The following is a 14,862-nucleotide window of genomic DNA, read 5'->3' on the forward strand; positions in this document are numbered from 1 at the left end:
GTTTGAATTGATTGTCATGATTTAATTAATCTCTTTCGAATCTTGACATCTCATATGTACCATTTCACAAAACTTTTATAAAATACCGGAAGTACTGACTTGATTGTCATATCTTTATGATAAAATGCCATCTGAGATTCTGGGTTTTTTTTATCAATCTCTTTCGAATCTTAATTGACATCTCATATGTACCATTTCACAAAATTTTATAAAATACCAGAAGTACTGACTTTTTCAAAACTTTCATTGATCTTAGTCCCCAAGTGTAAAACAACTGCTCTAAAGTTTTCGAGTTGTTAGTTGCATGGTTTTACATTCAGCGAGTGTACTTCTTGTCTCAGAAGATAATTTGAAAATTCTAGATCTCCCTCTCATGTAAGCATAGAATCGCTCGCGAGTCGAGGTAGTCAGAGCGAAAGTTTCGCTTCGTTCTAGAGTAGCGGAGAAGGAGTTGATCCTTACGTCGAGGGTTTGAATCCCATTGTGGAACGTGGAGAAGACTGATCCTTTATATGAGACCGTATAAACCGGGCTCCCTTGTCACGTTAGATGGTAGTAAGAAAAAAAAGACCCCCCAGTGCTCAACGGCTAAAAGTACCGCGTACCGAGTAAAAGTTTAGCAGCCTTCCAACCTGGCAGTCAGTGAAATATTCAAACACACATTCATATACAATGTAGTTTTTCTTTAAAACACTTTAGTTAAGGAGGAAAACCTTTGATTCCGACAATCAAAAGAAAGACACATGGGTTAATTAAGTCCAAATAATCCGCCTGATATTTAATTCAGGTAAATTGATTACTTTTGCATTTCTTTTTTTACAATAGAGAAATATTGCCATTAAGAGTTCACATGTTTCCGTTAAAAGTGTGTTCTATCCTTTTATCTATACTCCCACGCACGTTTCAACCCGCTCCGGACAGAGCTTAATCGTCTGTAGTCTGTCTAATTTCCTCGCCTTCTTTATAATCGATTATATGAAAATGCTTTGTCTTTGCCTTTTTTAACAATTTATAGGACCGCCTTCATTGTGAATCGATAATAATTTCCCACTCACTCATGATTCTTCTGTCAAGTCTGAGGAAGAGTTCTCAATGCGACGGAGAGCATTCTCTTGAGACGCTGGCAGTAGTGTGGATGGAACTCTACGTAAAGCCAGAAAAAAATATTTATAAAAAAAATTGGTTGTATAACTTATGTGTGTCAAAGTGTAATCTCATTAAGGCACGGAAGATCTGACGTAAGTCGTGAGATTGAATATAAGAAACAGTGATCAGTTTGAGCACGTTATAAAGTAGCGTTATGGAGAACGGAAGATACAACATTTCAGCGTTATCGCTTTCGAGGCCATCAGAATTGTTAGAAAAGTTAACTTTAACTGGGAGTTCTTTACTGCTTATTGTGGCCATTATAGTGAATATACTGGCTCATTTTGTGATTGCATCAATATTTTTAAAATCTCGTCCTTTTCGTCAAAGCCGGCATTTTTATATCCTCAGTGTGGCTCTTTCGGACTTTTTCACTGGAATGACTATACCTTTTTTAATTTTAGAGTCGATGAATTCCCGGTGGACTTTGGAGCCTTATTTGTGCCCGGTGTTTCTAGTGATAAGACATTCCATGATGTTCATCTCTCTCCTGAGTGTTTTGCTGTTTACCCTGGATAGATGGTGGAGTATAAGTTTCCCACTGTCCTATCGAGCACGCCAAAGCCAACAAAAATCGGTCCTAGTTCTTATAATTGTTTGGATTTTTGCGGCAATTGTTCACATACCTGCCATTTTTGTATGGAATTCTCAGTACATGCACAACGGATACAAAATGACGTTCTGTCAGTATCCGTATTATTTTGATCGAATGTACACAATTTCCTTGACAGTGCTTGAATTCATCTTGCCCATTGCTTTTCTTTTGACCCTAAATGCTTCAATATATGTGGTATTAGTAAAACGTCGGAATGCCACGGAAATAAGAAGATCACTTAGCACCAGCGAGAGAGCAGTCCGTAGTCGGAAAGACAACCAATACCCTTGTTGTATTCCAAACTGCCATTGTAAATCGAATAAATCTGACAGGTTACAGCCACGTTCGACACAACTGGTCAAAAATCACAGTGCATCGGAACTACCGTCGCCATCAAATAGTATCAGTATTGACAGTAGAAGCAAGTCTTTAGAAGCGGTCACTGCAGTTTCTTGTCAGTATAGTTTTTTGCGAAAGGAGAGTGACAACCTGGTACGAGATTTTCTTTTACGTCAGAGTATGAGAGCGTTGTGTTCGGTTGGTATTCTCACCATTTGCGCCATCTTGTTTCGCTCACCATACGTCATTGCCATACTCATCGATGTGTTTTCTTGTCCCGTGCCTTCAGGAATATTGGTGTTTCTGCAGAACTTAACTGTAATCAATGCTTCCATTAATCCTTTTTTATACAATCTAGGAAGTAAAACCATTAAGAAAACTCTCCGATCCTGCATTAAGTCTAAACTGAAGAAGACGGATAAATTTGGTGAAAATTTAGCCAGCATGTATTGTATTCTTGAACGAAATGGCAAAGTTTCTACCATTCTCAATCAAAGAGCATAACCATGATTTGTAAATGATATTTTAAGTATAAAAATGTGAATTTCTTCCACTGATAATAATATCGGTAATTATCCAGATATTGGTGCCATTTTCTTTCACATTTCAGTTGCTATTTATTTATTTTTGTTAGAAATTTACTATTGAATAAAAGATTGTTTTTGTATTCGTTTTTATTATTTTTGATCAATTGCTCTAGTTTACAGTTTTTATTTCAAAAGAGCGTGTCTGGAATTATTGGAACTTTACAGATATATTTAAGTCTGTTGATCGTGCATAATGCTAGCACGGAAGTGCAATGAAGGGTAGATGACCTAATTAGCTTTAAATAAATCGTGGAGTTATCCTCATTTCACGAGAAATGTCCACTGGCTACAGATTCTGACAAAATTAATCAATGAATGATGAATCCATTTATATACCACCGTACTTAACATTGCTCAAAGACTTCGTTCATATGGACCTAATCTCATTCAGAAAAGAAAATCGATTGCGTCGTGTCATTTGATGTTTAACATTAGAAGAAGGAGCTACAGTGACTGCATTCACTATCATGTTGAATTTTCTTGCCTTTGTAGAGTGTTTTTCTTGGTCAGGGGGTGTATGACTAATTAGAATACTAGTCAAAATACTACAGAGTGAAAGAAGCCAAAAATTGTTTCAAACAATCTTATTTTTTGACATAAAACCCGTCATTTTAGTATCAAATAGAGAAAATAAGGATGGGATTGGTTCATAGATCACCTGAGCTGAAAGCTCAAGTGAGCTTTTCTGATCACATTTTGTCTGTCGTCCGTCTGTAAACTTTTCACATTTTTGACTTTTTGTCCAGGAACTCTAGGCCAATTTCAACCAAACTTGCCACAAAGCATCCTTAGGTGAAGGTGATTCAAGTGAAAATTTGGTGGTATCTTTTAAAAATCTTCTTCTCAAGAACCACTGGGCCAAAAAAGTTGAAATTTATATGTAACCTTTTTTAAGTAGTGTAGATTCATATTTGTTCAAATCACGACCCCTGGGGTTAGGGTGGGGTCACAATGCAGGATCAAAGTTGTATATAGGAAAAAAATCTTCAAAAATCTTCTGAAGAACAACAAAGCCATGATTAGTCATATTAATATGGAAACATCCTCAGGTAGTATAGATTCAAGTTAGTTCAAATCATGATCCCGTGGGACCACAATGGGGGATCAAAGTTTTACATAGGAATATATAGGAAAAAATCTTTAAGAATCTTCTTCTCAAGAACAGCAAAGCCATGTTTAGTCATATTGATATGAAAGCATCCTCAGGAAGTGTAGATTTAAATTCGTTCAGATCTTGATCTCCGGGGGTAGGGTGGAGCCACAGTGGAGGATCAAAGTTTTACATACTTTTATTAGGAATATATAGGAGAAAATCTTCATAAATCTTCAAAAATCTTTTTTTTCAAGAACATGATGTTTAGTCACATTGATATAGAAGTATCTTGAGGTAGTGTGGGTTCAAGTTTGTTCAAATCATGACCCTGAGGAGTATGGTGGGGCTACATCTATAAAAATCATGACACCTGGGGGTAGGGTGGGGTCACATTAGGGATAAAAATTTTACATTGCAATATATAATAGAAAAAATCTGATGCTGAGGAACAGCAGGGCCTTATTGACTCAGGTGAGCAATGTTGCCCATGAGCCTCTTGTTCTCATTCTGAATTTAAAATTTGTACATTACATGTTGGCTCGTGGCGTCGTACACGGCATCTATTAGCACTCTAGTGTTTCCACAAAAAATATACCGTTTATGGGAAGCATAATTTCATTTATTTTCCCTTACCACATGTTAGAATTCGTAAAAATATCAAGCCTTCATTCATACAAATAATGACCATTAAGTATGTTAAGTATTCACTGTTTCGTGAATTTGCGGCTATAACGAGAATTCAAACATGGCGATAAATTATATTGCATCGTTATTGAAAGGTCCTTCATGTAAATGACCAAACGTGTTAAAAACACATTGCGTGACCAAAATATATTTTGATCTCAGTAGGTTTGTTTTCCTTTGAAACTCCCTGTTTCTTTCGATCTGTGTTCTGCCATGCTAGTACTGGCACGAACAAGAGGCCCATGGGCCACATCGCTCACCTGAGCACAGTGGCTAGGATTGATTGATTGATTGTATGTTGTTTTACGTCCCATTGGAGAATTTTTCACTCATATAGAGACTACAACATATACCGGTGAAGGGCTTTAAAGTTTGACCTTTGCTAGGCACTCAGGTCCATTGAGCAGTGAGGGATATTTATCGTGCCAACGCCTACCGTGACACGGGGCCTCGGTTTTTAAGGTCTCATCCGAAGGACCCGCAACTTTCACTTCAAAGTGCCGAGCGCACGGCGAAGGAACAGTTGCTACCTATTTTTAACGACTTAGGTCAGTCGCGGCCGAGATTCGAACTCACGACCTCCCGATCACGGAGCGAGCGCTCTACCGACTGAGCTACCGTGAACGGTTCAGTGGCTAGGAAAAAGCACAAAACAGTTAAGCATTAAAAAGTTTTTAGGGGAGACTTGAATTTTAATCTACCTGAGGATGCTTTTATCTCAGTATAACAAATGGCTTTGCTGTTCTTGAGCAAAAGATTTTTTATGTATATTCCTTTTTAAAAATTTGATCCTCCATTGTGGCCCCTCCCTATCTCCGGGCGTCATCTTTTGAACAAACTTGAATCTACACTCTGAGGATGCTTCCATATCAATTAAGCTAAACATGGCCTTTCTGTTCTTGAGAGGATTTTTTTCAAAATATTCCTAATATGTAAAACTTTGATTCCTCATTGTTGCCCCAACCTACCCCCGGGGCCATCATTTGAACAAACTTGAATCTACACTACCTGAGGATGCTTCCATATCAATTAGACTAAACATAGCCCCAGGGGTCACGCTTTGAACAAACTTAAATCTACAATACCTGGTGATGCTTCCATATCAATAGGAATGATCACAGCTTTGCTCTACTTGAGAAGAAGATTTTTAAAAAAAAAATTTCCTATGTACTCCTATGTGAAATTTTGATCGCTATTGTGGCCCCACCCTATCCCCGGGGTTCATGATTTGAATAAACTTGAATCTACACTATGTAATGAAGGTTTACTATAAGTTTCAACATTTCTGGCTCATGGTTGTTTAGAAGAAGATTATTTGAAAGATGACACCAATATTTCACTTATTCTTAATTATTTCCCTTTAAAGAGGCTGTGGCCATTTATTTGAACAAATTTGAATCTCTTTCACCAAGGATGCTTTGTTTGTGGCAAGTTTGGTCAAAATTGGCCCATTGGTTCTTGAGAAGAAGTCGAAAATGTAAAAAGTTTATAGACGGACAGATAGACGGATGCCAGACAAATTGTAAACAGAAAAGCTCACCTGAGCTTTCAGCTCAGGTGCGCTAAACATGAAGCCTGTCTGCATTGGGTCATATCTACATAGCTTAATTACCATCTTTCGGTATTCCACTTACAATCAGGTATTAACAACTTGATTCGTTTAAGAAATGAATTTTCATGCGGAAAAGGTGGTGTGCAACATCTAAGTACAAAATTCAGACTGTTCCCTCTCAAAATTTAGCGCATTTAATCTATTTCTTCAATAAACGAGCGCACTTGGGTCTTTAAAGTTTTAGTCCATTTATCACAAAAAGCGCTAAAAAATAATCTTTGAAATAAGTACGTTTGCATTATTTACATGAGAAAATGAATTTTGTGATTCAAAAATGTTCAGCCTCCATAAAATATTATGAATAACAGTTCAGTCCATAACTTTAGATCTATAATACCGAATAAAAAATTACTTATCGCCAAACAAGCAAATCTATTTATTTTTATCTTAATTGTTTAATTATTTTGATTTTATTTATTAGTTTATTTTTTTTAGTTTGTTTTTGGAGGTTTTTTTCTTTTGTTTTCCACGAAAAGAACTCTTGATTTGTTATTCGGAGTTTTCGTTCTCATTCTTCTTGCCCTTTTTGAAAACTTTGCCCGTTTCACACAACTTTACAATTATATAAATAAAGCAGACTAAAGGCTTTGCGTATTTCTAAAAGGATCATTAGTCCTTAAATTTGTGCTTAGGGAGAAAATAACTCAAAGCAAAATTTTCCCGAATTCAATGCTATTTATTGACTATTCGTCTCGGCGTTGAAAACGCATGTCTAGAGCTATTGATACATTCCTGTTTTATATTCATACAGAAATAAATTGAAGTGACTTTCGAACTAATTAACTCGTCGAAGTTTCTTGATGAAAACCTTAGAAAACCTTCGTGTTCTGACGAATTAAATCAAGATGAGGCAATAAATATATCTACTTTTACCCCACCAAACTCGGTGCTCCAAGGCTCCTTAGGTAAGATTAAGTCTAATTTTAAAATAAAATGGATTATAATTTCATATTCTGTCGTTTCAAGCACGACCTTCTTCATGGAAATCACTATATATTCGAGTTTAGAATTGTTCAAAGAATCAGTTAGTGGTTGTTGCTCAGATGCATTGCTCTCACAAGAGAATCAGTGATCTTATGTGCTACTCGGAAGGAATTCAGTCCTTCAAAATCTAATTCAATGATTACTTGAGATTAAGAAATGACAAATTAAAAACAGGGCCAAATAGAAAATTTGAATTAAACGGTAACGAAGAATTAATAGCGATTTAATTAATAGTAGCCACTTAAACTTCTTTGCCACGCATGGTCACCGATTTTGATAAAACTTTGCCTATTATTACAACTTGACACCAGAAACATATATCAAATAAAATTTCGTTCCTATGTGTCTTGGTTGCTATGGTAGCAACCAGAAAAGTTAAAAAAAATTGAGATTTTCAGCTACTTTGAATCTTTATCAAGCCTTAATAAAGAATCAAGAAAAACAAACAAACCATTCTCCCCAAAACATGACACCTTGTTGCCACTTATGCTATAAAGAAACTATTTAGAATTTATCTCTAAGTGGTAACCATGGGTACATTTGGAATACATTTAAGATGCTGAAAAATGCTAAAAAACGCTAAATATTCACAAATGATAGATGTTACATGATCAAACTTAATCAACAACTTAAGAAAAACAATAAAAAATATTCGACCCTAAGTAATCAGGTATTGGCAATATTATTCTAAAAATGACTTTCATGGTTACCATGGTAACACAGTGTTACTGTGCAAAATTTGTTGCTTTAATAGGGTTAATGCTACTATCTTGAGGCATATACATCCTTAGAACCTTGCAACACCAACAACATAAGAAAAATTGGGATTGTTTCTTTGCAGTGTAACCATGGAAACAACGTACTAGTTGTTTCAGGTAACATTTTTTAGTTGCTTTAGGAATTTACTTACTTTTTAATCAAGAAACATATTATTTGACTCACCTTGAATAGTACTTATCTGGTAGAACTAAAGTTGAATATCAGATATTGATAAAGTTTGTTGAAAAATACAACACTGTTGCTATGGTTACCAAGAAGAGAAAATGTTCGATTCTGTTAATTTTATGTCAATATTAAACCCTATGTGCCAGCTTTTTACATCCACTTAGAGATTTAGTGGTAGTCAAAACTGAAAGTCAGGTTAGTTGTTCATATACATCAATCATTAAAGTTTTGGGAATCTACACACAAGGGTACGTATCAAAGAAACAGAATATTTTTTAGATTTGTATGCATGTTTTTTCGCCTTATATCCATAGCAACGCTCTATTTAAAGAATTGAATTTGATTTTTTTGAAATGCGAAAATTAGGGTCACACCAACGCCTTTAAAAATTTATCATCAGTTATATAGAAATATGCTTTTTAAAAAGATAGGATAAGATTAAAACACTAAGAGAGTAAATTTTAAATCCCTTTGTGGTATTAAAACCATGGCAACCATTGCCAACCTATAAGAAATATCATATTTCGTCCTTGGTATATGTTACAAGGATATCTTGTCTATTATTTGCTTGCATTTCAACCTATAATTGTTTTTATTCATAAGTGTATGACTTTATAAAATTAAATGAACAAAATTATTACTTTTGAATACTTTGTTCCATAGTAATGTATGTAATAGTTGATTTACCAAACACGTTTATCATGCATTTAAGACACCAGGCCTTAAACTTTCAGAAAACAGTCATTGCCACTTGTTTGCTTTGCTACAAACGTAAACTGTGGGACTCTGAACAAGTTGAAAAATGCCATTTTTCAAACTTTAGGATATGTTGCTATGGTAACCATGACACATAGCAACCAAGTTTTGCCTGATTTGAGTTCACGGTATCCAGGACTTTTATCAGAGAGAGTTTGGAGAAATTCTGAGACTATGCGTGCCACAGCTCCTATATAAAAGTTCAAGTCATTACAGAGAATGGCTCTTAATAAGTTTCTTTGTATATATGCAATTAACGAAAATAGAAACTTTGCCATTGCAAGTAAAAGCTTTTGTTTTACCCTTAAAAATGTTTTTTAAAATATAAATCTATACTTAAAAAAATAATATTTCCAATGTGTTTACTGAACGGTCAAAATAAAATCGAAGTTGGGCGGCTGAGTGAGATATTGGACCTGTCGATGAGATACAGTGCACTGGACAGCTATTGACGTTTTTTACGTCATACTGTAGGCGGGATCAATTATCGCAAACATGAAAACATGAAAGCCAGCGCAAGATATGGTCAAAATATGGTCTATCCCTGACTACTATTTAGATACACTACATCCAGATCATTACCCTATTATAATTATTACGTTGACTGTTGTGTGAATGTTACAGATTTTTTTATTTTAAATTTGTAAACAAAGCGCGCATTGCCAATCAAGCACGTTAATATACAATTAGATTGTGTCGTGTGCCTCGTGTATGGATGTTTTGTGTGAAAATGTGGCATTGTTTATTTCTGTGTTTCCGGCTAGGTGATCTAACTTGACCTTTCTTCTAACCAATAATTGATAATTTTCATATATTAATATGCATGTCCCGATAATTCTGGATCCCCACGCTTTTCGCCTTTACGGAAGAAAACTGTTACCGATATATATGTAGTATTATTTCAAAAGTATTACTTTAACTAAAATACATGTATACTGAATTCTTGGTAAGTTTTCTGTTTACAAGTACATGTACCTTTAAAATATTTGTAATATTCAATATGTAAATGTATTTCATATTTATGCATACATGTGTGTATTGTGTTATGAGAGTGTGTTCAATTTATATTTTCTGGGGGTTTTGTTCGATCTCGGAAGTCTTAATAAATTAAGAAAGGATGTACTCAGAATTTCAAAAAAAAATTGACCTATAGGAGATAACAAATTCCCGGAATATGTCACATTTAAAAATCAATGTTAATTAGTTATTTTCTACCGTATATATGTCTAAATTTTTCGAATGTGCCTTTTGAACCTAAAATTTATTATTTGCAGCTTTAAATTAACTTCCAACGTTAGCTAAAACAGCATTTTGTCAAAAAAATACACCAATTTTTGCATGAATTTTGGCCTAGAAGTCCTTTAAGGCAGGCCTGCCCCTAAATAAAATTATGATACTATGATACTCGATATATCGACGACGTATTATCAATTAACAATAGTTACTTTCATTCATATGTCGACTCGATATATCCCAGTGAACTCGAAATAAAAGATATCAAAGAGTCTGACAAATTTATTTCATATTTGGATATTTTACAAAAAGACACGTCTGTGTTGCCATATAGGGTAAAACGCAAATAACGTGTATTTCGTGTTACAGTAGAGCGTGGAAAATCACAGTGTATATTGTTACCACCACTGATGGGGCAATTCAAAGTGTTTCTGGACAACCTCTATGCTAATCAATTATTATAAGGAGAAACTTTAATTAATATGCATAGGAAAGATTAGAAAATGTCAATAAAAGGTACAGCTGTGACTTTGCTCATGGTTGTGTTTTCTTAAAGACAAAAAAAAAAAATGCTTTTGCTCCAAAGTTAAATCGCGCGGATTTCTGTTTCCATCTATTGACTATTCTTTTCGTGTTAGTTATACTACAATTGAATTATCATGTTGTAGAATGCCTTGAAAATAGAAAGAAAAAATATAGCAAAACGTACTGAACAATATATAAGAAAAAGTCACATCTAAACAAGAGAAGGGGGTGACAAAAACTGAATGAAAATGATCTTCTGTTTAACCATATGTCGTCAATGAGTTATAATCGTAAAAAAAAAAATAGTCATGGGCAGATCTATATAATTTAATTTGTACGATTCAGAGCATTCTTTTTTAAAAGCTAACTATATGAATTATGAAACTTTAATGTGATACTTGTACTACTTTTTTTAAAAATATTTTATTTCCTTAACATTAACCATAAAGTTAAATGATTTCTAATATAAATAAATAAATAAATAACAATAATAATTTAAACCATTCTCCTCGTTTTCAGTATCAGTAGAAATTCTGTTCATCGTTATATAAAAAACAGATTTAAAGAAACATAATGTTTGTAAACAATTCAGACGAGCTGAGATTCAAAATAGACCTACACAGGAAAATGGGATGGGTTTTTTTTGGTTTTTTTTCTCGAAATACATGTATTATTGTATTTAGTGACTAGGCAATCACCGCTTTTAGAAATATATATGTAAATAAATATACATGGAATTAAGTATGTAAAATATGTTCTTCCATCCGCACACGTAATTGTGTTGTCAATAAAAAACATTTGAACAATCATAATATCATTGTGAACTTGTACTATTCAATTTTTGTTTTCACGTGCGTGTTTTAACACGTTTTTTTCCCTTGCTGACTGGAAAGTGTGACTTACATGTATGACCTACTATGAAAAAAAAAACTCTTTATTTTCTCTCGTTATCTGTACTTTAATTCTTTCTTTCCAAAATAACATTGATCATTTCCTCCAGTTGTTATCCGTAGGGTACTATTGACCGATTTGTATCAAAAGTTAATCGTTGTTGCTTCGATCCATTCCTTTTTGTAAAGATTACAAAATGATTCACAAATATTAACCTTCGTGGTTTTCTTCACGTTTTAACAGAAAAATTCACGTTGGGGAAACATCGGGCGCGTTTATATAGGGCTACAGTTGATTTATTGAGGACACGCTACAATATTTAATAGGAAGTTCATTGTGACAAGTGTCTATTCAAACTTCTACAAAAAAAACGTTACTATAGTTACAGAATAAAAAGCATGTATTTGATCTCGAAGCAATTTCTTTGCAGAAACGACTCCCTTGGACTTTTCAGAAGCAAGTGCTCAACGGTCATGAAAAAACAAAATGAAACAAATTAATTTTACCATTTTTCAGTGTGTGTTGCAGAAATAAGTGCTGTCTCGATTATGCACCCAAAATAAAAATTGTATGTTCAACTGAACTGGTACTCAGAGTAATTTTTTAACCCTCAATCTGTAAAAGAACTAAAGTACTATTTATACGCAAACCAATAGTACAAACACATAAACCGTCTTCATCAGTATCGACTTGGCAGGGCTTTTAATTATGGATGTTTCAGATGCATAAAAATTTCTACAGATTCGCTGACGTTAAGAGCGTTTTTGGATTAGATGAATTGGATTTATACTTCTGCTATCTGGTAGGCGAACAATCACTGCAACCATATCTGAGTTCCAGAATTTTTAAGGAGGGATTTATTATCTATGAATCACGTTCACATAGACCTTTTTTCTGTGAATATCAAAAAACACGATAAAACGTTGGTATTCCATATACTGCTAGGGTTTAACTCTCCCATCACAATGTAGCCCTAATTGTTTTGTAACCTGTTAATTAGTTGAGACTCTATCAAACATTATTTGTAGATAGACGATCTTTTAGAATGTAGTTTGGGTATTCTATAAAACTTTAAGGTATATTTCCATGCTTTATATGAATTTTACTTCATCCACATAGGCACCTACATGTAACAAAGAGATCTAAGACCAATAAAACTTAACTTCCGTATTTTTTAGATAGCCTGTTCGTATCAAATTATTTAGATTTTTTTTTATTGAAAGAATAATGTAATCTTCCCATAGTCCTACATATTAGCTGGTTAGTCCGAAATATCTGACGTTTTCCAGGTTTTTTTTTACGATTTTGATATTTTACGTTCCAGGAAAACGTAAATTATCAAAATCGTGAAAAAAGCCTAGAAAACGTCAGATATTTCGGACTAATTAGCTGATGTGAACTATTTCATCATCAGATGTATTCAAAAAGACATTTTTAGACAGAAATTTGGCTTCATAGCAATTCACATTCCATATCCAAAACATCACTTCGAACAATCTCAGTATTTGGACCATAAATTATGATTGAAGAATGCTCTGACCATCGGAGGGCAGCATGTTTACAGGCCTAACAGTGAAAGGGACTGAACATGAAATTGATGAACCTCAAACTGTGCAATAAGTGAACAAAAGAAACTGGTTTTATTGTTTTAAAATAGCTTTACGTGGGACACTTCATTATGAAAACAATTGTTAAAAGGAAACATCATTATCATTACAAAGGATCATTTTTGTATTTCTCATTAAAAATTTTAAAAAATGTATAAAAATTACAATTTAACACACTGAAAGGAGGGGAGTTCTCTAAGTTTGTTGCATAATTATATTGCATAATTATATAATGTTATGAAAGAATAGTTCTTTAGTATACAGGAAGGTAACAAAATTTTCTAGGCAAAATATCATATGCTTTTTTTTTTTACCAAAAGTGACCTGACTGCATTGAGATTCCATAAAAATCACTGCTTTTACTAAGGAATGAAAAATCCTTGATGCGGGTGGGATATCAGTTTTTTACACTTCCTTTTTATCATTAATAATCCGACATGTGTAACAGCGATTCTTTTTCTATAACATCTCCCCTATGAAGGAAAGCATAAAAGCCAAAGCTCATGATAAAGTGTAATAAATATTTATTTGTAAAAAAATGAAATTTACAATAACAGGTATGAGAGTTTATCTAGCTGCTTAAATATCAGGATATCCTTGGATCACAATATAGGATGGACATATTGGTCTTCTGCAACACTTTCCAGCAGGTGCAGCTTCCCAGTGACATACATCAGGTAGATTAAGTTGTGGACACCTGTTTAGAGTTTAAAAAAAAAGAAATATACACTGTATGTTAAAAGGTGAGCCAAAAATGTCTGTCATGAGAGCAGGTATATTGTTTAATAGTAGGGCAAAACACCCTTATAGAGAAGAGCCAGAGATGAACAATTTTCAATTTGATTCATTATATACATAATTCATTATATCTGTTAAGTTCAGATGTGTTAAAAACACGGGAAATAAAAATCACTTTACTGTAAGTGTGAATTCATTATAAGCGTGTTCAATATAATCATGTTTTACTGTAATAGTTTTGTACAGTGTCAGTCAGCAAACAGAACATTATTACATACAATTGTGGAAAAAATGCATCTTGCATAAAGAAAACAAGATTTACTTACAATTCATTGCACTGGTAGAATCCACGTTGAGCATCAGTACATTTACAGGTCAGTTTGCAGCCTTCACTCCATGTCTGATCCTGTCCATAGGCCACTCCATTGTAGTAACAAGAGTCTGTAAATTAATGCATGAGAATAATTAGATGATTTAGTTTTAAATGACATAGGAAAAATGAAACAATTTGAAAATTTTAATGAAAATTTCTTTGATTTGGCAGATTTATATTGTATGAAATTATTGCCTCTTCATTATTTCTGTATAAATAATAGCAATCAAGACAATTTAATGCTTTAATAATTAACCAAGAATCCTTTCATAAACTCACTGTGTGGTTGCAATTTGACAATAGGACAACATTGGCCAGGAACCTGTTCAATCTTCCAACCACTTGGTAAATTTTCAAATGAAGGACACCTAAAATCAGAGTTTAAGGCCATCTTTAAAAAAAATTTTGCTTGCCCTCTCCTGACCCAGGATAAAAAATTGAGTTGGTAGGTGGGGGAAGAATATTTCTATTAATGGGATGAGAAAACTTCGGAATGAATAAAAAAAAATAATTGTTTCCTGGAGATTAAAAAAAGTTTTGAGTCGGGCCGTTTTCATTCAATCCGTTGGGAGAGGGCAACCAATCAATTTTTTAAAGATGGCCTAATCATTTTGCCACAAAAATCAGGAATTATTACCCAGTACTAACATAAAATGTATGGATGCTAAAATTTACATCTAATAGTATGTAGAAGTGAGTGCATCAGCACTATACAATGTAGCAGCTAGAGTGAAAATGAAAAACAAGAATCGGC

The 14,862-nt window shown here is 33.8% G+C and overlaps 1 protein-coding gene across 1 annotated transcript; it reads left to right on the top strand.

Moving 5' to 3' along the window:
- The first annotated feature begins 1,213 nt into the window (after nucleotides 1-1,213).
- LOC133206227 (probable G-protein coupled receptor No18) lies at nucleotides 1,214-2,684 on the top strand. Its single transcript, XM_061342175.1, has one exon. It carries the CDS (start codon nucleotides 1,301-1,303, stop codon nucleotides 2,582-2,584), a length of 1,284 nt encoding a protein of 427 aa, XP_061198159.1. The 5' UTR covers nucleotides 1,214-1,300; the 3' UTR covers nucleotides 2,585-2,684.
- The last annotated feature ends 12,178 nt before the right edge of the window (nucleotides 2,685-14,862 follow it).

Source organism: Saccostrea echinata, unplaced genomic scaffold, assembly GCF_033153115.1.
Source record: "Saccostrea echinata isolate AGI-Se365-2 ecotype Australia unplaced genomic scaffold, CSIRO_AGI_Sech_v1 ptg000054l, whole genome shotgun sequence".
In the NCBI taxonomy this organism is placed as follows: domain Eukaryota; kingdom Metazoa; phylum Mollusca; class Bivalvia; order Ostreida; family Ostreidae; genus Saccostrea; species Saccostrea echinata.

Coding starts and splice junctions, on each gene's coding strand:
- LOC133206227 (XM_061342175.1), top strand. CDS start 1,301: ATGGAGAACGGAAGATACAACATTTCAGCGTTATCGCTTTCGAGGCCA.